The sequence below is a fragment of the Helianthus annuus genome, chromosome 15 (genome assembly GCF_002127325.2).
Source record: "Helianthus annuus cultivar XRQ/B chromosome 15, HanXRQr2.0-SUNRISE, whole genome shotgun sequence".
Classification (NCBI taxonomy): Eukaryota; Viridiplantae; Streptophyta; class Magnoliopsida; order Asterales; family Asteraceae; genus Helianthus; species Helianthus annuus.
Genome location: NC_035447.2, coordinates 2,086,582 through 2,108,713, shown reverse-complemented (window position 1 = coordinate 2,108,713; position 22,132 = coordinate 2,086,582). Strand labels below are relative to the sequence as shown.

Sequence of the window (22,132 nt, the reverse complement as noted above, 5' to 3'; positions counted from 1 at the left end):
TTGCCTACGTGGCTTGATCGCACGTGTAAGTTGGTAGAAGTTGGTGAGACGTTTCTGCATGTGCTGAAATGAAAGGACATTTGCACTGCCCGAGGCATTAAATGCACTGTAGCAGGGAGTGTAAACGTCTTCTTTGTCAGGCGCGTGGGCGGCCACGCGCGCGTGATAACCGTCAGCTAAAACGGCGCTCGACACGTGTTGTTGCCAGATACGCTCTTTTTGAACGTGATGATTTGCTTTCTCCCTCCGCATTAATTGCGATGGGTATATAAGGGGAAAACCGTTTGTGGTTTCCTCTCACTTGGTCGAAAATTCAAAAAATTTGCCGTTTGAGAGAAAGTTGTCATCTGTCTTCTCCGACGATTTTTTCTGAAATTCCGGTGAGGTTTCTAGTGTTTCTGTTCACCATCTTCTGTTTCTTGAATATTTTGGATGGCTGAGCCATTGAATCCACACAATGTGGAGGGTGAGAACCCTGAACAGCCGATAGTGGCTGAGGAAGAAGACGAAGGGGCTGCCGGTGGTGGATTACCAGCGTTGAAGTGGACCAGAAAAAGCTTTGATCGCCTTATGCTTGAGGTCCAAATGCCCTCGGAATATGGGGCTCGGTACCCATCAGAGGGTGATACTGGTGCCGATGCTCCGGCCGGTTATGTGACCATGTGGTCCGATTTCTTCGGAGATTGTAACCTCCGATTACCGTTGACGGTGTTTGTTGTGGATATCTTGGAGTGGTACAAGGTCCACATTTCTCAAGTGAGTCCGCTTGGGATGATTCGGATTCGTAATTTTGAGTTTACCTTCCGTGCTCTTGGCATAGAGCCTACCGTTGGAGATTTCCGACGGTTTTATCAGATGACAGTGTCCATGGGGTTCTTTTCTTTCCGTCTACGAGACGGTACCCCAAAGTTGATGACTCCCCCCAAGGGGATGACGATGTGGAAGAAGAAGTTCTTCTATATCAAGTCTGCTGCCCTTGCTGTGAATATGACGTTTCGGAATGTGACCGAGACGATCATAGCAGAGACCATTGCGATGCCCAGTTTGAAATCAGTGCAATGGTTCCCGCAACTGCAGACTATTGAGTCTGTGAAGTTGACCAACACGCAACTATGGCTGTTGCGTATGATGTTGAGGAGGGGCAAGAACTCGAAACCCGTGGTGCGGGAAAAGAGCGGTGGTACGTACTTTTTGTTTTTTACGTTCTTTACCCTTACATGTGTTACTGACCTTTGTGTCTACTATCAGAAGATGCTCCCGCATGGAGGATGTTTGCTCCGGATTTCGAGGGTACGGTTGAGACCGTAGTTTGTGCGGATGGTGAACAGGATCACAACACTATCATCCGTAGTAACTTCCGGGTGCCTACTGCGGCTGCACTGGCAGTTGAGTTGCCAGTAGGCAAAGGTATACTATCGAAGCTTTGCTACTTGTGTTGATCATGTTGTGTTATTGACGTATTGATTCCATGCAGGTGATCTTGGGGCCTTGGGGGACCCTGAAGCGAAAGGTGTGCCTAAGAGGCAAACTGTGAAGGGCGTGCGCTTTCGCCAAAAGAAGATAAAGGAGGTCACTACTGTGCCTCATCTGGTGCCGCAGGCAGCAGGTATCTCTCATTCCTCTTTTCGTCGACACAAGGATTATGTGATAGTATCTGATACCCTTGAGGGTTTGAGTACAGCCGCGGAGTCACGTTCTGGTGCTGCGAAGAAGCAGGCAGAAGAGGCGGCTGCGGGAGGGACAGCTGCGGGTCCCCCTGTGATTGGTGAGAAGAGGAGGCCAGAGCAGAAAGCTGCTGGTGGTGTTGAAACCAAACGTCGGAGACTAGTAACCAAAAGGTCTGCTCCGGCGCAGAAAAAACCTGCGGTTGTCGTTGGTAAGTGTAGGCTATCTAGTGTTAACTGTTGTGTAACTAGTTCTGATAGCTATTTCACTTTTTTGCAGAGCGTCAAGATGAAGATTTTTCTATCTTCGATGCTCCGGAGTCCCCTCCGCGTGCCATGGGTGCGGGTGGAACGGAGGTGCCATCGACACCTCCCGTCGAGGTGGTACCCGAGTCAACCGTGCAGAAGGAGGGTACCGCAGAGAATGCTGCGGCCCGGATATTTGATACTGTCGACTCGTCCAACAACCTGATCTCTCCCAATGAGGGAGACGATTTGAGTTTGCGGTTCACTGCTACTGGGAAGCAACATTCTGATGCTGAACCGCAAAAGACTGGCGCTGAAGCGCGGCAGCATGATGCTGGGCCGCAGAAGTCTGCGGTTGATAAGGGTACTAGTTCGTCGGCCGGTGGTGCGGGGTATGACGGGCCTCCAATTCAGCCTGGGGAGTCTGAATTGGAGTATTACTACCGCACCTACTCCCAGGATCGCAGTACGCTGTACCATCGACCCCCCTGGACTGTATTACAGGGGGATGATATTGCTAACGACCCTGCGGCCTGCAGGGAGATCTTGGGTGGTCTGGGGACCCCGTTTGAAGTTGATCGGGCTCGTGCCGCACCGCGGGAGCTGCGTATAAACCAGCTCTCGACCATGTTGGTAGGGTCTTCCATTGTGGCTAATGCCATTTTGGAAGATTATAAGGTGCTGGGCTGCCGCGAGGAGGAGGCTGCTCGAATGCGGGCGGAAGCCGAGAAGTTGGTCGAGGCTGCTCGTGCGGGTGCGGAGCAGCTCGAGAAGGATAAAGCTGCTTTTGAGAAGCAGAGGCAGACTTCGGAGTGGGCTGCCACGGTGCAACTGAAACAGGTGCGTACCCTTGCTAAACTTCTTGCTGATGAGCGCAAAAGTTGGAATGAAAAAATGTCCAATGAGCGCAAGAAGTGGAATGCATCATGGGCTAAGCAGAATGACATTCTGTTTCATGCTCGGCAGGAGCTGACAAATGCCAAGGCAGCGAATGCTACCTTGAGCCAAGAGAAGGCTGCGGCTGAGGCCATTTCTGTGAAGGCGCTGCAGGCGAAGGCCGACGCCTTGAAGGCCCTTGAAGAGGCCAAAGAAGCCGGGGCTCGTGCCTCAAAGGCCCATGAAGAGGCCGCAGAGAAGGAGAGCCGTGCTTCTAAGGCTCTTGAAGAGGCGAATGCGGAGCGCATTCGTTTAGGCAAAGTTGTTGAAAGCCTGCAGGTATGTTTCTTTACCTCTGTTGTATATTTCCTTTGTTGTTTTGAAAATATTTATCGGGTGAACCGTTTGCTGTTCTTGTAACAGGCTGAGGTTCAGGCCCGGGAGGTCGCGGTTACGGACCTTACTGCCCGCGTATCTGTTGCGGAGAACCGGGCTGACGCTGCTGTTGAGGCCAAGGATGCCTTGGTGTCCTCTTTTAACCAACTGGAAGCTGACCGTGAGTGGTTGCGGACTCACGGCATCGCGCGTGTAAGTATCCCTTGCCTTTATATTGGCGCGGATTAGTATTGCAAGACTTATGATTCGTTTATTGCAGATTGTCGAGGCTATCATGAACGCCCCTGAGACCTCATCAGGTTTGGACCTGGTTAAGGAACGTGCGCGTGATGCTGGCTTCAAGGCTGGTTATAACCGCTGCATTGGGCATATCAATGTATTGTCCGCAGGCGGTTATACTGATGAGGCATCCGGGTTCCGTGATGTGGATACCGAGGGTCGTCTGAAAGCGGCCGTAGCCTCCTTTTATGACACGCCCCTTGCCTGTGTAGGGGAGCTGGACGAGTGTTTGGAGGTTGCGGACTATGTTGACCGCTTGCGGATGCTTTACCCTGATGTGGAAGAGGAAGAACCCGCTGGTGGTGTCGGAGGAGACGCGGGGACCAGCGGTACAAAATAGGGTTTAGGTTGGCTAGTGTGCCTCCTTTTTTGTATTCCTCTTGTATAGAATAGGAACTTTATGTAAATTCTGTAAGCATCATGTGGATACTTGAATTTTTTGAATATAAAGTTCCTTTGGTCAGTTTGTACAAGTGTCTTTAATTCTTGCCTGTCTGAACGCGTGTATGCGTAATCTTTACCCATTTATGAACGGGGTCAAGTATACTCCATACTTTTGTTGTATGTGTATGCATCAATTCTGTTAATTACCGTGTGAGGGTTTTAGAATTGCTTTAAGCTTTGTAAAAGCTTATATTACCGGAACTCTACCCATTTGTGAATGGGGTCGAGTGTACTCCATACCTTTGTCGTATGAGTCCGCGTCAATTCCATTGTTTGCCTTTTTGGGGCTCAGGAATTGTGTTTAACAAAAACTTGTGTATCCGGCCGGATAAAACATGCAAGTCTGTTTGTCTTTTGCTGGCCTATTACAATATTTGTGTGTGGTTACCACTTTGTATGGGTATCATGAATGAAGATTTTGCCAATCTGTTTTTGGGATACCGCAAAGTGGAACACGTATTTGTAATAGTAATAACAAACAAAAATGTAGAAAATTGCTTATTTATTTATTTGCAAATGGCCTGCGGCCCAATAGGTTACATAGAGAGTGTAAGAACATAGCTTACATATAGCAGCGTCTAAGCTGTTGTGCGTTCCATGTTCTGGCGATAGGCTCGCCCTCTAGTGTTTGTAACCTGTATGCGCCCTTCCCTAAGACCTCGCTGATGAGGTAGGGTCCTTCCCACTTGGGGGCAAGTTTTCCTGGGCGCTCGGCGTTAGATGCCTCGTTGTCACGTAGGACGTAGTCCCTTGGATTGAAAGTACAAACGCGGACTCGCGCGTTGTAATACTTTTCCAGTTTGGATTTGTATTTGGCCTCGTTGATGGCGGCGTTCTCGCGCCTTTCTTCTAGGAGGTCCAAATCGATCCTACGTTCTCTGTTGTTGTCTAACTTTTCGATAGCCAACATTCTAGGAGATGGGAGGCTCATTTCCGCGGGTATCACTGCTTCCGACCCGTAGACGAGGCTGAAAGGTGTTTCTCCGTTGCTTGTTTTTGGGCTAGTGCGGTGAGCCCATAAGATGCTTGGGAGTTCATCGACCCAGCCACGCCTGGCTGTTCCCAATCGTGCTTTGATTCCGTCGACTAGGCCTTTATTTATACTCTCGACTTGGCCGTTCCCTTGCGGGTGTGCGACTGACGAGAATATGTGTTTGATGTTCAGCTCTTCTAGCCATTTTTGGAATTCGTCGGCAGCGAAGTTGGTGCCGTTGTCAGTAACAATGTACATTGGTAAACCGAAACGGCAGATGATGTGCTCCCAAATGAACTTTCTTGTTATCATAGCAGTGGTTGAAGCGAGTGGTTTCGCCTCTACCCATTTTGTGAAGTAATTAACCGCCACTATGATAAATTTAACTGCACCTGGTGCGTCCGGGAATGGTCCCACTACGTCGATCGCCCATTTTTGAAAAGGCCATGCAGTAGTGACGGGGACCAGATTGTTTTTTGGCCGCAAAGTTTTTGGTGCATGGCGCTGGTAGTCCATGCATTTGCGTAATTCTTTGACGGCGTCCAGGTGCATGCCGGGCCAGTAATACCCGGCATTCATGATTTTTGCCACGACCATGCGTGGTCCGGCATGTATGCCGCATATGCCCTCATGTATCTCTCGGATAAGGTATGTGGCATCTTGTGGATTAACGCATCGGAGGAGCGGTCCGAGGTATGACTTTCGGTATAAGATACCGTCTCCCATTTGATAGTGGCACGCTTTGTATTGCAACTTACGTGCCTCTGTTTTGCTCTCGGGAGTCACACCTGACTGAAGGTATGCGATAATTGGTGTCATCCATGACGTTGTCCCGTATTGGATGACACTGACCTGGCGTAGAGGAACCGAAGGATTTTGCAAAATCTCGATACGTACCTCCTTTGCCAAGTGTTGGAAGCTGGTGGATGCAAGTTTTGATAGTGCATCCGCAGATTTGTTTTCGCTTCGATTAATGTGTCGAATATTGAATGAAGCGAATTTGGATTTTAGCTGCAGGGCTTGCTCGAGGTAGAGGATCATGATATCCCCTTTGGCGGCATAGTCGCCGCGTACCTGGCCCGCAACTAACAAGGAATCGACGTGCGCTTCCAGATGCTGCACGCCGATTTTAACTGCTAATCGTAGCCCGGCTAATAGTGCTTCATATTCTGCCTCGTTGTTGGTGCTTTTAAAATCGAGGCGGATGGCATATGTAAGCTCTTGGCCGTCAGGGCTGACGAGTCGCAGACCTGCGCCCGCGCCATCCTCGTTGGATGCACCATCGGTAAATAGTGCCCATACTTCTGAGGGTGGTGGTGGGGGCGCAGGATTTTGGGATTCTTCGCATTCTTGGATGCGATCCGCTGGTACTTCAGCGGCGAAATCAGCTAAGATTTGGCCTTTGATGGCAGGGCGCGGTTTGTAATGTATCGTATGTGCGCCCAGCTCAATTGCCCATTTTGCTAATCTCCCAGAGATGTCGGGTTTGGACAGGATCGGGCCGATCCTGTAATTGGTTAGCACTGTGATGATGTGGTTTACGAAGTAGCGTCGTAACCGTCTTGAAGCATGTACCAGTGCTAGTACCAATTTTTCCATTATTGAGTATCTCGTCTCCGGGTCGTTGAGCATTTTGCTGATATAATAGATGGGTGTTTGAACCCCCGCTCGTTCAACTATTAATACCGCGCCCACTGCGTTATCTGCAGCGGATAGGTATAAGATGAGTGGCTCATCTTTGCATGGTGCGGTTAGTGTTGGGAGTTGTATCAAACACTCCTTCATTTCCCGGAAGGCCTTTTCAGCCTCTGTGGTCCACTGGAATTGTTCTTTCTTTGAACAGCTTCGCAGGGTCTTGATGAAAGGGTATGACTTGGCTGCGTGGTTAGCCAAGAACCTGTTGAGTGACGCCAGCGTTCCGGCCAGGCGTTGCATATCTTTCATCGATGCAGGCGATGGCATGCGCTCGATCGCCTGCACCTTTTCCGGGTTTACCTTGAATCCATCTTTGGTGACGATGAACCCAAGGAATTTGCCTTCTTCCATTCCAAACGAGCATTTCCCTGGATTGAGCTTCATGTTGACGCTTCGCAGAGTTTGGAATGTTCTTTCTATATCGGTGAGCATGGTATCTTCCTCCATGCTCATGACGACCAGGTCGTCCATATAGATTTCGACACTTTTGCTTATTTGACCGCGGAAAGTGTCGTTCATCAGTTTCTGGTAGGTTGAGCCCGCGTTGCGCAACCCAAACGGCATTTTTGTATAGCAGTAATTTCCGGTTGGGGTCCGGAATGCCGTTTTGTCTTCATCCTCAAGTGCCATTTGTACCTGGTGGTACCCTTTGTAGCAATCGAGGAAACACTTCCACCGAAATGGCGCGAGGTTATCGACCTTTTCGTCGATTTCTGGAAGTGCGTAACAATCCTTGGGGCAGGCCTTGTTAAGGTCCTTGTAATCGACGCACATGCGCCAGCCCCCGGATGGTTTTTCTACCATGACAGGGTTGGATAACCAAGTCTGGTACTTGACTTCCCGCAGTATACCTGCGGAGAGCAGTTCTTCGATCTGCTCTTGCATCGCCTGATTTTTAGCTGACCCAAGGTGGCGTTGGCCTTGGATCACTGGTTTGATACCTGGTTTGGTATTCAAATAGTGCTGCGCTATTTCACGTGGGACCCCTGTCATGTCTGCGGGAGTCCACGCGAAGATGTCTTAGTTCCTGAAGAGGAGCTCCTTCAGGTGCGCTCTGGTGGTCGAGGATAAGGCGTGACCCAATGTGACCTTCTGTTCCGGATGCGTTGGGTTGAGAACCCATTTTTCCGGTTGGTCGACGGGGGTGGGCCTTGCGACCTTTGTCGGACGTGCTTCGTCCGTCATCATGACGTCCTTGCGGGCGTAGATGATTGCAACCCCCGATGCGGTTGGGAAACCAACCGCGGAGTGGGGGACGGATGTGATCATATTGAAATCTCCTTGGGATTCTCTCCCAAGGAGGACGTCATAATTGGAGGTGTGGGGTAAAACCATGAAGTTTACCTCCTCCGTCCGCGTGTGTTTACCATTGGTAAGACGCACGGGAAATGTAATTTGACCTAGGGGAAAGACTGTTTCCCCTGCGAATCCGGCCAGCGGGTAATCTACGGCTTGCAACCGATCTTTGTCCTCTTGGTCAAATTGATTGAAGCATTGCTCGTAGATTATATCGGATGTACTGCCCGGGTCGATGAACAGACGCTCGGTGCAGTAATGGGCCAGCTGCCCTGAAATGACGACGGCGCGTCTATCACGCGGTCCGCCTCGGACTTTTGGGAAGACGACTTGCTCGTCTTTCCAATCATTGTCCGGTCTTCGTGCCGCTTTGCGCGGCCGACCCTTGCCTCCGTAAATCATGTGGGTGGAAGCCACGTACATGGCTTTCTTTCCGGAGGAGGTACCTTCGTTGTGAGGGGTGATATGCTTGGTGGGCTTTTGTCCACCTGGTAAAAGGTGTTGCAGTTTCCCCTCTTTCAACGCCCGCTCAATCTCCAGCCGGAGACTGATGCAGTTGTTGGTGGTGTGGCCCGAGTCCTTGTGGTACTCACAGTATAGTGTGAGGTCCTGACTTTTCTTGGACTTCATTGGTTGGGCTGGTCGCAAGAATTGTGGGTCCGCGAGGAGGACCTCTCTTGGCGACTGGTTGATCTCGGTCCATTTGCGGTCCCGAGATTCTTTTCTTGGTGCCCGAGAGTCTCGGGCAGGGTTGTAGCATTGTGGGTCAAACGTGTTGGGTTGCGGGAAATACGGTTTAGTAATATCCCGATTTCCTGCATCCCGGTTTCGTTTGTTGTTACGTTTGGACCCTTGGTGGGATGTTTCGGCTTGGGGTTTTGCCTTTTTGACGTGCGGTTCGAGCGACCGCTGTGTCTGGGCATATGTCTTGACTGCGGTCATGACATCCTCCCATTTTTTAGGCAAACCCTCCTTGCCAGAGATGGTCATGATCATCTCTCTGTCTTTGACGGCCCGAATAAAATGGTTTCGCGCCATTTGGTCCGCCACGTCGCCTATCTCTAGGCATTCTTTATTGTAACGGATGACGAATGCCTCGAGCGATTCGTCATCCCTTCGCCAGATGTTCATGACGTCCAGCGAATCGCGTTCGTGGCGTCGCTGCTGGCTGAAATGGGCGAGGAACTTGGTGCGCAAGTCCTCGAAAGAATCCAGGGATCCCACTGGCAAAGAATCAAACCATGCCCTCGCCAGACCGATAAGGGTCTGGGGGAAAAAATTGCACCAGGTGGGTTCGTCCCACCTGCCATTGACGCCTGCGCCTGTGAAGATGTTCATGTGGTCGTCCGGGTCGGTCGAGCCACTGTATTTCCCAATGTTGACTGGGAATTTTGTCGTTGTGATATCGGCGTTGGCGATGTGCGGGACGAATTTTGAATTTTCGGCCGCGGCCCTTGGCCTGTATGGTTCGTGCACAGGGCGCTTTGCCGCCCTGAGGTATGTAGTGCGGGGGTGACTGGGAGGAACATAGTTGCGTCCCCCCGGTCTGCTGTTGGTGTCGTGAGACTCCCCGCGGTAGGTTTGATCGTCAGGGTCGGTATGACCGTACCCTTCCGTGTAAGGTTGCGGGCCCAGTCGGCTCTGGATGCCTGGGCCGCGCCTGGAGGCTGACCGCCTCCTATCTTCCCCATAGGGGCCCAGGCGGGTATGCACTGGCCCTCTGGAGCGGGACTCATATGAGGAAGTATCCTCATTGAGTGTATGGACCGACCAGTAAGATGATCCACGGTCGTCATGTCGGCTTCTGGAAGCCGGACGTGAGTGTAACCTGCCATCGTATTGGAGTATACGGTTGGCAGGTGTGTGTTGTATTGGGGTAGGCCCAGCTTGTACGTTTGCTTCCGTACAAGCGCGGTTGTAAGCCGCTATCAGCAGGTCAGTCTGCTGTTGGTACCAGGAGTGCAAGTCCACGCCTGGTGGGAGCACAGTTGGGGCCTGTGATAAGTCGTGTCCGAACGCAAAGGATGGGATCCTTTGGGTGGACGTGCCAATGTGTCCGGGTTGGGGGGTCGAAGGGTGGACCCCTGTTGGGACCGGGGGATTTGGGTTATCCGCATTGGTGTTTTGGTTATCAGTCATGATCTTGAGAGGGAGAGGGATGGATTAAAAAGTGCTAAGAGTAGCGGTGGGCGCCAATGATGAAACAATGGTTAACCGGGCAGGGTTAACACACTGGTCTCGTCAAGAAGGGTTAATCCCTTCCTCTCGGAGATCGCTGGCTGGGTCACCGGTGGATGATCTCCTGCACAAGGAAACAAGCCGTGACTCGTAACAAGGAGGATGAGGTGGGGGGTGCTCCTTGTTACCACTCTCCGGCGTGAGAATCAGTAGTTTGCTTGGGAAGCAAAGCAAGATAATAGTAGTAGTTAGAGAGTTGTGAAGAGATCTACCTCAAACCTGGTTTGGGGTCGGTATTTATAGCCGAGGAGTGAAGGAGGAGATTGATGGATGGGCTGACGACGAGCTGCACCGTTGCAGGTGTGTCAGTCTCGCCGGCCGTGGGGGTTACGCCACGTCAGCCCATTGCTTTAATAGCTCTGACAGGGGACTGTCGCCGGCGCCACTTGCCTCGTGGTGTCAGCCACTTGCCTGGCGTGTCAGTCCACTTGTTGGATATGCAGGGTGCGGTGCGAGCGGCATCGCTGCATGCGGTAACGCCTGAAGTTACCGCGTCTCCTACTTGTGATCAAGAAATACGCGAGATGCGGTGTTGGCCGCATCATCGTATGTGGAGACTATTTGTTGGCTTCCCTTGTCGTGACGAAAATGGCCATATGATGCGGTGCCAGCCGCATCGATATGCTCATCTTCTTTCGTACTTGGGTCAAGCTATTCATCTTCGAACCGAATGGGTTCGAAGGATGTGACCGCATGGGTGCGGTTTGCTTACTGGTAGGGGTTTGTTTGATGCGGGTAATGGTCGTTTTGGGACCATACCCCTTCAACCACCTGCCGAAAACAACGACCACCACCATTTACCCTTCCAAGTCACCGAAGCCACCAAACCACATACATATCAACCTTTTCAACCATTAGATTTGTGAACCGGATCTTTAACCCCAAACCTCATATTTGTCACAGATTTGTTTCGCTATCCTCTTCTATAAGTGCCGCCGCCGGCAGACACCTGCACCACCACTACCAGGAATCACTACCCCAGCCCAAAATACCACCGGAATCACCACCATCTCTCTACCTTCTACCTATCACCACATCACATACATACCCCCACGATAACAACGATTCACCTAGCCGCCGCCACTACCAATAGCAGAATCACCACCATCTCTCTACCTCTATACCTTCTAGTTCGAAACCCTAGATCTAGAATTTGTTGTCAACATCCCCTTTGTAACCCTAGCCGCCGCTACCAACAACGGTTCACCTAGCCATCGCTCCTATCATGGTGACGGGTTGTGTGTGATGGTGGTGGTTTCATAGTGGTTAATGGGTTGTGAGTGTATGAATGTGTGTAGGTTGAATGAGTTTTTGATTAGAAGTGAGGAGAGAGATGAAGGGGAGAAAGGGGAGAGGGTGAGATAAAAGAGAGTGACTATTAACCTTTATAATATAAAAAATTCTCATATATAAATATATAGGGGTTGGTTAACGTACAATGTCCCAACGTATGATGCGTACGAGATAAAATTACGCACGTTATAAAACTCAAAAAACCCTAATCACGCATGTTGACAAGCCATAATCACGCATGAACATAATCACATATGTAGAAAATTAGAAATCACGCATGGGGTAAAAACCTAATCACACATGTTATAATTTCATATCGTACGTATTGTACGTTAAGGGATATTGTATTTTACAATTTCAATATATATATATATATATATATATATATATATATATATATATATAGTAAAGGCAAATTGGATTTAAATAATCCCAACTCACTGTTATTGGCCAATAATAATCCCAACTCATTTAATCACCAATAATAATCCGAACTATTCACATTTGATTGTAAAATACTTTCAGTTAAAAAACACTAACTAGGTTAAAAAATTGCTGATGTGGCTGGCCACGTGGCATATTTTGATGACGTGGCAGCTGATGTGCAGTCTACGTGGCATATTTTGATGATGTGGCAGCCTACGTGGCATATTTTGATGACGTGGCAGCTAATGTGGCAGGTGACGTGGCAAGCCACATCAGCAAGTTTTTAACCTAGTTAGTGTTTTTTAACTGGGAGTATTTTACAAACAAAAGTGAATAGTTCGGATTATTATTGGTGATTAAATGAGTTGTGATTATTATTGGCCAATAACAGTGAGTTGGGATTATTTAAATCCAATTTGCCTATATTAAATTACCAAAATACCCACAATACTAACAAACATTTTGAATGCAATTAGAGGTGGCAGGGCCGGCCCTGAGAATTCGTGCGCCCTGTTCGAACTCCAAAAAACGTGCCCTTAGGCCTTAACGAAATTGGGTATTGGGCTTAATAAAGGTCTAAACCTAATGTCAATGGCTAATAACTAATCTAAAGCATAAGAATAGTTTTCTAAGTGAGCCTGTGTTGGTGTTTGTATATGTATATCCTATTAAAAAATAATTTTTTACTTATACATATCGGGTTTTTTTCTAAAAATATAGTGCCCTGAGAAATATCGGGCCCTAGCCGGTGGTCCTCCCCGCCCACCCCCAGGGCCGGCCCTGAGAGGCGGGGAGCAAAATAGTGATAAGTTAGAAAGATCCGGGAGGAAACTGACACTGTTAAACTATTAGGGCAAAACCGTTAAAACGACCAAACCACATGAAACAAAACGAATTGAACTCTATACTTAAAATGCCATAAATTTGTCATCGCAAGTTCATTCTCTCTTTAGTTTTACTTTTAGCTTTTGTGTGTTCTAAATTTTGTGAACTCTTTCATGAAGGATTTTTTTAAAAATATTCACCAAAGTGGTGTTTTATCCAACTTATTTCTTTGGGTTGTATTTCTTTTCTTCTTTTTGCCAATCTTGTTTTTTTCTTTTATCACCAAAATCACACCTATTCGGGTTAATACTAATTCCATGAAGGTTAGTAATCTTTTAATCTTAAACTGATTTGGTTATTTCTTAAGTTTCCTTGCGTTTTTTTTCGAAAAACTGTTTTAAAACAGTCGGTTATTGGTCCCAAAACTGTCATTAAAAAGCTGTCGCAAAACTGTTTCTACAAAAAGATTTTCAAAAAGCTGTCACAAAATTGGTCACTAAAAACCGCGAATCAGTCGCAACTTTTGCGACAAAAAATATGCAGTTTTCTTTCTACTAGTGTTTGAACATTCAAATTCTGGCTTTTGTGTCAATAGTTTATTGTGGTCCTTGTATATACTTACTGACTAACTGGATATCGATTTCCATCCATACGATTACCGGATAAGATGTAACTGGGCCATCCTAACTAATCAAAGAAGTTTTTATATAATGTACACATATTCTTCATCTACATACACATAACTTCACTTTTTAAACATCATGGCAAAAACTGTTCAAGTGTTTATTCTGATACTGGTACTTCATGTTTTTGAAGCAGCCTTGGCCAATAAGCTTTCTTCATTGAGCCTTGCTGATGAGTGCTCTCTGTTATTCCAATTCAAACAAAACATGTCTATTAACAAGGATGCATCCTTTGATCCTCGTGCTTATCCAAAGGTTGCTTCATGGAACCTTAACGGATCAGATGATGCGGGGAATTGCTGCTTGTGGGATGGGGTCGGGTGCAGGTTCGGTCATGTGATCGGGCTCGACTTGAGCAGCAGCTTTCTCTATGGAACCATCTCTTCCAACAACAGTCTCTTCGACCTCATTCACCTTCGTACACTAAACCTTGCCGATAACGATTTTGATTCCTCTCAAATTCCATCCGGAATAGGACAACTTTCGCAGTTAGCAAATCTGAATCTGTCATTTTCTGCCTTCAGTGGGGAGGTCCCAAAACAATTCTCACAGCTCAAGAATTTGGTTTCCTTGGATCTCTCAAGAAACAGGTTAAAGATGCAAAGTTCTGACTTTCAGAATCTAGTTCAAAATTCAAGTGAGACTTTAAGAGAACTCTTTCTCTCAGAGGTCAACATTGATTCTGAACTACCAGCTTCAATTGGAAATCTCACACACTTGAACATCTTGGCTTTAAGAGAATGCGCTTTCACGGGGGCTCTACCTGCATCTATAGGTAACATGGCCCAGCTTATAGTTCTGTCTCTACGTTATAATAAGTTCACAGGTAGTCTTCCATCTTCTATCGGGAATCTGACACAACTTAGAGAACTTTACCTCGATTATAATGGCATGATTGGTCAAATACCATCCTCACTTACGAATCTAACACACCTTACTGCCCTGACTCTTTCTGATAATAAGTTCACAGGTAGTCTTCCCTCTTTAGAAAGCTTTTCAAACCTCACATATTTGTCCCTTTGGAGAAATAATTTTGATAGATGGAAGCTGCCTGATTGGTTTGGTAAGCTAAACAAGATCACTTATTTGGATCTTGGTGATGTCAACCTGTATGGTGAGATTCCATCATCATTTTTTAATCTGACCCAAGTTGAAGAGTTATACCTTAACGGAAATCAGTTAGAAGGAGAACTTCCAATTTCATTGTTTCTTTCGCTTAAGAAACTTGAAAATCTGAATTTAAATGGAAACAATAACTCACTTTCAGTCATAGATAGCCACACAAATGAAACTCAACCCAAGTTCAAACTTTTAAGGCTGGCATCCTGTAACTTGAAAGTCTTTCCTGAATTTCTACGGTTTCAACATCAACTGGAGAAGTTATACCTTGATAACAATAATATTGAGGGCCTGATACCTGGATGGATGTGGAACATTAGCAAGAATACACTGAGTGAACTTTCACTTTCTCAAAATCACCTAATGGGTTTTGAGCAACATTCACCAGTTGCTTCTTGGGTTAATTTACGGTCACTGGACCTGAGTCAAAATATGTTGAACGGAGAAATTCCACCATCCATATGTGACTTGTTGTCTCTTCAGTGGCTTGATTTTTCATTCAACAACATTACTGGCTCGATTCCTCCATGTTTGAAGAAATCCATCGAGATCTTTTCCGTCTCAAACAATCGGCTGACTGGTGAAATTCCACCATCCATATGTGACTTGATGTCTCTTCAGTTGCTTGATTTGTCATTCAACAACATTACTGGCTGGATTCCTCCATGTTTGAAGAAATCCATCGAGTTCTTTTCTGTCTCAAACAATAGGCTGACTGGTCAGATACCATCCTCACTTACGAATCTAACGCACCTTACAGCCCTGGATCTTTCTGGTAATGAGTTCACAGGTAGGCTTCCCTCTTTAGAAAGCTTTTCAAACCTCACATCTTTGTCCCTCTCCAACAATCATTTTGATAGATGGAAGCTGCCTGATTGGTTTGGTAAGCTAAACAAGATCACTTATCTGTATCTCTCTAATGTCAGCCTGTATGGTGAAATTCCATCATCTTTTTTCAATCTAACCCAAGTTGAAAGGTTAGATCTTTCCAGAAATCAGTTAAAAGGAGAACTTTCACTTTCTCAAAATCTCCTAATGGGTTTTGAGCAACATTCACCAGTTGATTCTTGGGTTAATTTACGGTCACTGGACCTGAGTCACAATATGTTGCATGGAGAGATTCTGATGCCACCACCAACCACCGAGTACTTTTCTGTCTCAAACAATCGGCTGACTGGTGAAATTCCACCATCCATTTGTGACTTGCTGTCTCTTTGGTTTCTTGATTTGTCATCCAACAACATTACTGGCTCGATTCCTCCATGTTTGAAGAAATCCATTGAGATCTTCTCCGTCTCAAACAATAGGGTGACTGGTGAAATTCCACCGTCCATATGTGACTTGCTATCTCTTCAGTCACTTGATTTGTCATTCAACAACATTACTGGCTCGATTCCTCCATGTTGGAAGAAATCCATCGAGTTCTTTTTGGTCTCAAACAATAGGCTGACTGGTGAAATTCCACCATCCATATGTGACTTGCTGTCTCTTCAGTGGCTTGATTTGTCATTCAACAACATCACTGGTTTGATTCCTCCATGTTTGAAGAAATTAAGCAATTCAAATTTGAGAGTGTTGAATCTAACAAGCAACACTTTGCACGGAACCATTCCCAACATATTTGCCAATGGAAGTAAGCTTCAGGTTATTGATTTAAGTGAAAATATACTCGAGGGGCAGGTACCTAGATCATTGGAGAATTGTAAATCACTCCGGTTCCTAGATCTTGGACATAACCTTATAGAGGACATGTTCCCATTCTGGTTGGGGTCACTTTTAGAGCTACAGATTCTCATTCTCAGCTTCAACAAATTTCATGGCACTATAACAATACCAAGTAAAATCAAAGTTAACTTCCCAAAATTGCACATCATTGACCTCTCATACAATTCATTTTCTGGTGATCTGCCACATCAATATTTCCAAGAGTGGTCGGCAATGAAGGAGACCTGCAAGGCGAATGCAAACTATATGGAAACATATGTTGCTCTGGCTGTAATGTACAGAATTATTTCGTTCTCGGTTCAAATGACTAGCAAAGGTATAAAGATGGAATATGTGAGAATGCCAAACGCATTTTGTGCAGTTGATCTCTCAAGTAACATGTTTAGTGGGAAGATTCCAGAGTCTATTAAAACTCTCACTGGTCTTAAATTGCTCAACCTTTCTAATAATGAGCTTTCTGGCGCCATTCCATCATCCATGGGGAATCTCATAAGTCTTGAATCACTAGATCTTTCTAGTAACAAGCTCTCTGGAATGATACCACAAGACTTGGTACAACTGAATTTCCTTGCCGTCTTTAATGTATCCAACAACAACCTCACTGGTCCCATACCACATGGTAAACAGTTCGATACATTTTTGAACAACTCTTACATGGGGAATCAAGCATTGTGTGGATTCCCTTTATCTATGAATTGTGGGGATTCAGAAACATCAAAACCTCCAAAACTTTTATCCGAAGAAGATACAGAGTCTGACTTTCCAAATAGAATTGATTGGGTTGTGATACTTATTGGTGTTGTGTCTGGGCTAGTGATTGGACTCGTTTGTGGGGATTATCTAAGCACAAAGTATTACAAGTGGTTTTCTCAAAGATCCAGAAGGTGAACCTTTTTCACAATGAAATGTTTGGAGTCATATAGGGCATTGGAAGTGGTGATAAGAAGGTAATATGTATGTTGTTGTATTTATTTTCAGTTGTTAGTTGTTACTAATGGGTCATTAGTAGGAGTTGGTGTGTATTTTTCATTGTTATTTCAATTTGAATCGTAAGCCTATAAAAATCTTCATATCTTTCTTCCTTTTTCCCAATATTCTCTGTATCCATATCAACTGGTAGGGCTGTAAACGAACCGAACGTTCAGCGAACAGTTCGTGAACCGTTCGGCGGGAGGTTCGTTTATGTTTGTTCATTTAATAAACGAACGAACATGAACAAGAAATTTCGTTCGATTAGTTAAATGAACGAATATGAACAGAGGTCACGTTCGTTCAATTGTGTTCGTGAACGTTCGGTAAGGTATTCGTGAATTTTCGTTCATTTTATATGCGTTCGATTATGTTCGTATGTTTGTGTTTAATTAAAGACTTTTGTACTTTCATATATTTTATATATACTTTTTATATTATTAAACTTTTATTTCTTTTATTATCATAACAATTAAACTAGGAAACCTTATTTCACTTTGTTTATGTATCATTTCCTTTTCCTTTCTCGTTATTTACATCGATGATACGATTGACCTCCGTTCCACAATAAGGGATTCAAGTTGCAATGCTACTCTATGGGTCATCCACCTTTATCCTTCATTGCGTTGGCCAAATTTATTTGTGTTCGTTAACCGTTCGTGAACACTCTCATTTCCTTAATGAACGAACACGAACATAAAATCTTGTTTGTAAGTGTTCATGAACCGTTCATGAACACATTTATTTCCTTAACCAACGAACACGAACAAGGTCTTGTTCGTGTTCGTTCGGTTCGTTTACAACCCTATCAACTGGTATTAGAGTTGTTGAAACAAATCCCACGCCGAACGTACAGAGGAGCAACCTAGACACTCCCGCAACATGGGGCTCAACTCGATCAATAGAAGGAATGCAAACATAGTATGTACCCCATTTTAAATTGAACTAAAAGTGGTTTATAATAATTCATTTATCTCAAATATCTTTAATATACTTATTTTTAGGGTGTATGTGAGGTTGAAACCAGATCGAACCGAACCCAAAATTTTTGGAAAACCAAGACACAACATGGAATCGACTTAGGGTGGGTCTATCTCGGTCCTTCGATTCTGGTTGGGTTGGTCTCTTGTTGGGCTGGGCCCGTATGTGAATTTTTATACTATGATGTTTCATATTTCATTTTTACCAGGACTGAACCGAACTCAAATTCTCTCCAAAATTAAGACCGAGAACTGAACCTAATATGCTTAATGGGTTTGGTCCTGGGTCAGACATCAGGATTACTTGGTCCAACCGAATTTTGCTCAGCCTTACTTTATTTTCTATACTCAGTTGCATTATTTTTTTCAATATAGGAACCAGAAGTACACGCCCACTTTCAAGGTCAACCCTCTTTGCATAAAAACGATACACTTTTGTGTGGATGTGTCACGGTTCGGTTCGTATCGGTTCAAGAGCGGCGCAACGACATTCCTCCTTCGTGCGACCCGGAGTAGGAGACACGAATGACGAAGACACGAGAGCGATCCGGTTGAATATTGATGACATCATCATGATGTCATCATGACATCATCAATGCATGATATCTAAAAGAATAGCATATAGAAATAGGAAGTTTATGTTTCTGTGCATGCAAATCGAAATAGGAAGTTTCTTTTTGAACATGTAGTATCGAAATAGCCAATGTCCATTTCGATTTATATAAGCCTATTTCGATGTGTACCATGTGTTTCGATGTGTATCGATGGGTCACTTTTTGTGTCGATGTATTACGATGTAATGTCTCTGGTATGTGCTATAAATACCAGAGATAGTTTCTGTTTCAACGAGAGCTTGAATGAGCCTAGAGAGAGTGTAGAGAGAGAGAGAGTTGTCTGAGTGCTTGTATTGTCGAATATTGTACCGAAACTCTGTCAAATCGAATACACGGAACCGTTAAACATTGAATCTTTATCGTGTTATACATTCTCTCGCTCGGTTTGTGTCGTCACGAGGATTCCGCACTCGCTAAGGCATCCAAAACAAGAAATCATCGTATTCCGACGATCCGTATTGGGACCTACAAGTGGTATCAGAGCCTTGGCTTGATTTCTTGTTGAAAACTGAGTTTCCGGTGCGATTTTCGAGTGGGTTTTGAGCCTTTCTTGGACAAAAATCAAAAACCCAGTTTTTTTGTTGGCTAAAAATATGAATGTAAACTCGAAAATCGTTGTTATTTGATGATATTTTTGATGAAAACATGTTAAAAACTGGTGGAGATAATCAAAAGTACATATTTTATTGAGTGTCAAAGTGAAAAATCATAAACTCCATTTTTCCGGCATCAAGCTCACCAGAATAGTACTTTTGTCCCTAAAATCTGATTGGTTGACCTGCAAAAGGCCTTCGTAGAGCAGAACTGTACAACCTGTTTTTTCTGCATATCCCAGCGCTGCTTTGTCTGTTTGTTTTTATTTCGAAACAAAAATCCTCCTTCCTTAGGGGACTAGGGGTGGAATCACTAGTGATGGATTCCATCACTCCCACTATCCAATCAACTAATGCCATGTCATCAATCCAATTTCCATCACTAGTGATAGAAATGTAGGAGGGGTGGAATCACTAGTGATGGGGATTCCAATATACAAGTATTAATGCACAATGTACAAGTCATACCCTATAAAACTCAAAAAGTTTAACGCGTTGTGTGTAGCACGCGTTGTTTTTATCACGCGTGGAACAAGGGGCGGCGGCGGTGTGCAACATGTTGATCACGCGTGGAAGTTGGCTATAACGTGCCCGCCCCGAGTCCTCTTATTCGAAATAGACGTACCTCATTCGAAATACAATTTTCATTAAAACACATCTTTATTTCGATCCATATATACTCAACGAAATAGAAATAGAAATAGGCTACCTTTTATTTCAAACCACTCACCTATTTCGATCACCCTATAACAAATAACATTATATCTATTTCGATGTGACCATTTTAACCGGTAAGTTTTTTTTGTGGCCCAGATTGACCAAGAGAGTGACAACAGGTAGGTTGTTTTATTGTGTTCAAATTTGAATTCTTATAATGTAAACCATATTTAAAAAAAATTAGTGATTTCATTTTCAAACATAAGTCCTTTTGAGAATTACAATTGTGAATTCCATTCGTTCAACATTTGGGCCAACAACAATATTGATTGGGCCGAACTTGTTCTCATTATTATTTGGGCGTTTGTAAAAATGGTATAAACAGGTTTATGCAAGAACAATCAACAACAATAACACCAGAAATAGTGATAAAACGGTGACATAAAACTTTTATTATTTACCAACCCAGAAAAACACCCAACCACCCTTGATCTTACAAAATGTAAGATCGAAGAACAATACAAGAACAATAGATCAACTGATGATAAATCAGTTGATCATATGAAACGATACAACCAAAACAGATGAAGATCCACAGGATCTAACAATACAACAAACAACTAAAACAAGATCAACAGCAGATCTTCAACAAGCTCCAGATCTTCAACACGAATCCAGAGAAATGAACGAACAGGAAAATGAGATGTGAGAGAGTGAACAGAATGATCTGGAAACCCTAGATCACCAACAACCTTCCTTTTATATGAAGAAAATATCAAAGTTTCACTTTAGCCCTCAGCTTATGAAACATGATAACCGGAGCTCCTTGAAAGTTCCCAAAAGCCCCTATCAAACTCATGAAATACACTTTTGGCACACAATCAGTTGCAACCAAAAATATCTCCAACAGTAACAGATCAACCACTTTATACCGGCCCAACTTATATGAGCCCAACAACTAAAGACTAACACTGAATGAATTATAAGAAGTGAACGACTTATAATAAGCCCAATATAATTTAACATCCCCCCATAATTCATACAGTGAAAGCATCTAACATACCCAACATATGACACAAAGTGTCATGTTGTAACCCATTCAATCCTTTGGTGAACAGATCAGCTAACTGTTCATCAGAACTTACCTTTTCTGGAATAACAATACCAGCTGAAATTTTCTCTCTTAAAAAATGCAAATCCAGCTCAAAGTGTTTAGTCCGTTCATGAAAGACCGGATTAAACGCAATGGATATAGCAGACTGACTGTCACAGAACAATTTCACTGGTAAAGTACTTTCAACACATAGCTCTTTTAACAAGTTTAAGATCCACATAACTTCACAACAAGCAGAGCACATAGCCCTATATTCCGCTTCAGCGGTAGACCTAGCAACAACACTCTGTTTTTTAGACTTCCAAGACACAACAGAACTACCGAGAAATATACTAAATCCAGTTACAGATTTTCTAGATGTTAAACATTTCGCCCAATCAGAATCAACAAAACCTTTCAACACAAAATCATTTTCTCTTTTAAACAAAATCCCTTTCCCAGGAGATTGTTTCAAATACTTAAGCAACCGTAATGCAATTTGCAAATGGCATTCTTTAGGCGAATGCATAAACTGGCTTAGAAACTGAACGGCATAACTTATATCCGGTCTAGTAATAGACAGATATATTAGTTTGCCTATCAGTTTCTGGAAACTCGTAACATCTTTCACAGCAGTTTGATTTTGACTCAGTTTATTACTAATAACATGACTTTGCTCTATAGGCGTACTAACCGGTTTAACACCCAAATACCCAAACTCACTAAGCAACTCTAAACAATACTTACGCTGATTCAAACAAATGCCACTATCAACATATAATACTTCAATTCCCAGAAAATACTTCAAGACACCCAAGTCTTTTATCTGAAAATTTTCACTTAAAACAGATTTAATTCTAACAATATCAGCTTCTGAATTACCAGTAACAATGATATCGTCAACATAGACCAGTAAAACAACAAATACAGAACCAGCAGACATAACATACATAGAATGATCACATAAACTCTAAACAAAACCCATTTTAATCAACACATCATTCAACTTCTCATTCCACTTCCTTGGGGCTTGCTTAAGCCCGTATAA

At 44.4% G+C, this 22,132-nt stretch overlaps 2 protein-coding genes across 2 annotated transcripts; one reads left to right on the top strand and one right to left on the bottom strand.

The window, feature by feature from the left end:
* Positions 1-13,375: 13,375 nt before the first annotated feature.
* LOC110911333 (receptor-like protein 35) lies at positions 13,376-19,110 on the top strand. Its single transcript, XM_022155938.2, has 2 exons — positions 13,376-17,125; positions 18,503-19,110. Exon 1 carries the CDS (start codon positions 13,413-13,415, stop codon positions 17,064-17,066), a length of 3,654 nt encoding a protein of 1,217 aa, XP_022011630.1. The 5' UTR covers positions 13,376-13,412; the 3' UTR covers positions 17,067-17,125; positions 18,503-19,110.
* Positions 19,111-21,028: 1,918 nt separating this feature from the next.
* LOC110911336 (uncharacterized mitochondrial protein AtMg00810-like) lies at positions 21,029-22,036 on the bottom strand. The gene has a single exon (XM_022155941.1). It carries the CDS (start codon positions 22,034-22,036, stop codon positions 21,029-21,031), a length of 1,008 nt encoding a protein of 335 aa, XP_022011633.1.
* Between the last annotated feature and the right edge of the window lie 96 nt (positions 22,037-22,132).

What these genes read in the sequence shown, in the direction of transcription:
- LOC110911333 (XM_022155938.2), top strand. Translation starts at nt 13,413, where the DNA reads ATGGCAAAAACTGTTCAAGTGTTTATTCTGATACTGGTACTTCATGTT.
- LOC110911336 (XM_022155941.1), bottom strand. Translation starts at nt 22,036, where the DNA reads ATGTATGTTATGTCTGCTGGTTCTGTATTTGTTGTTTTACTGGTCTAT.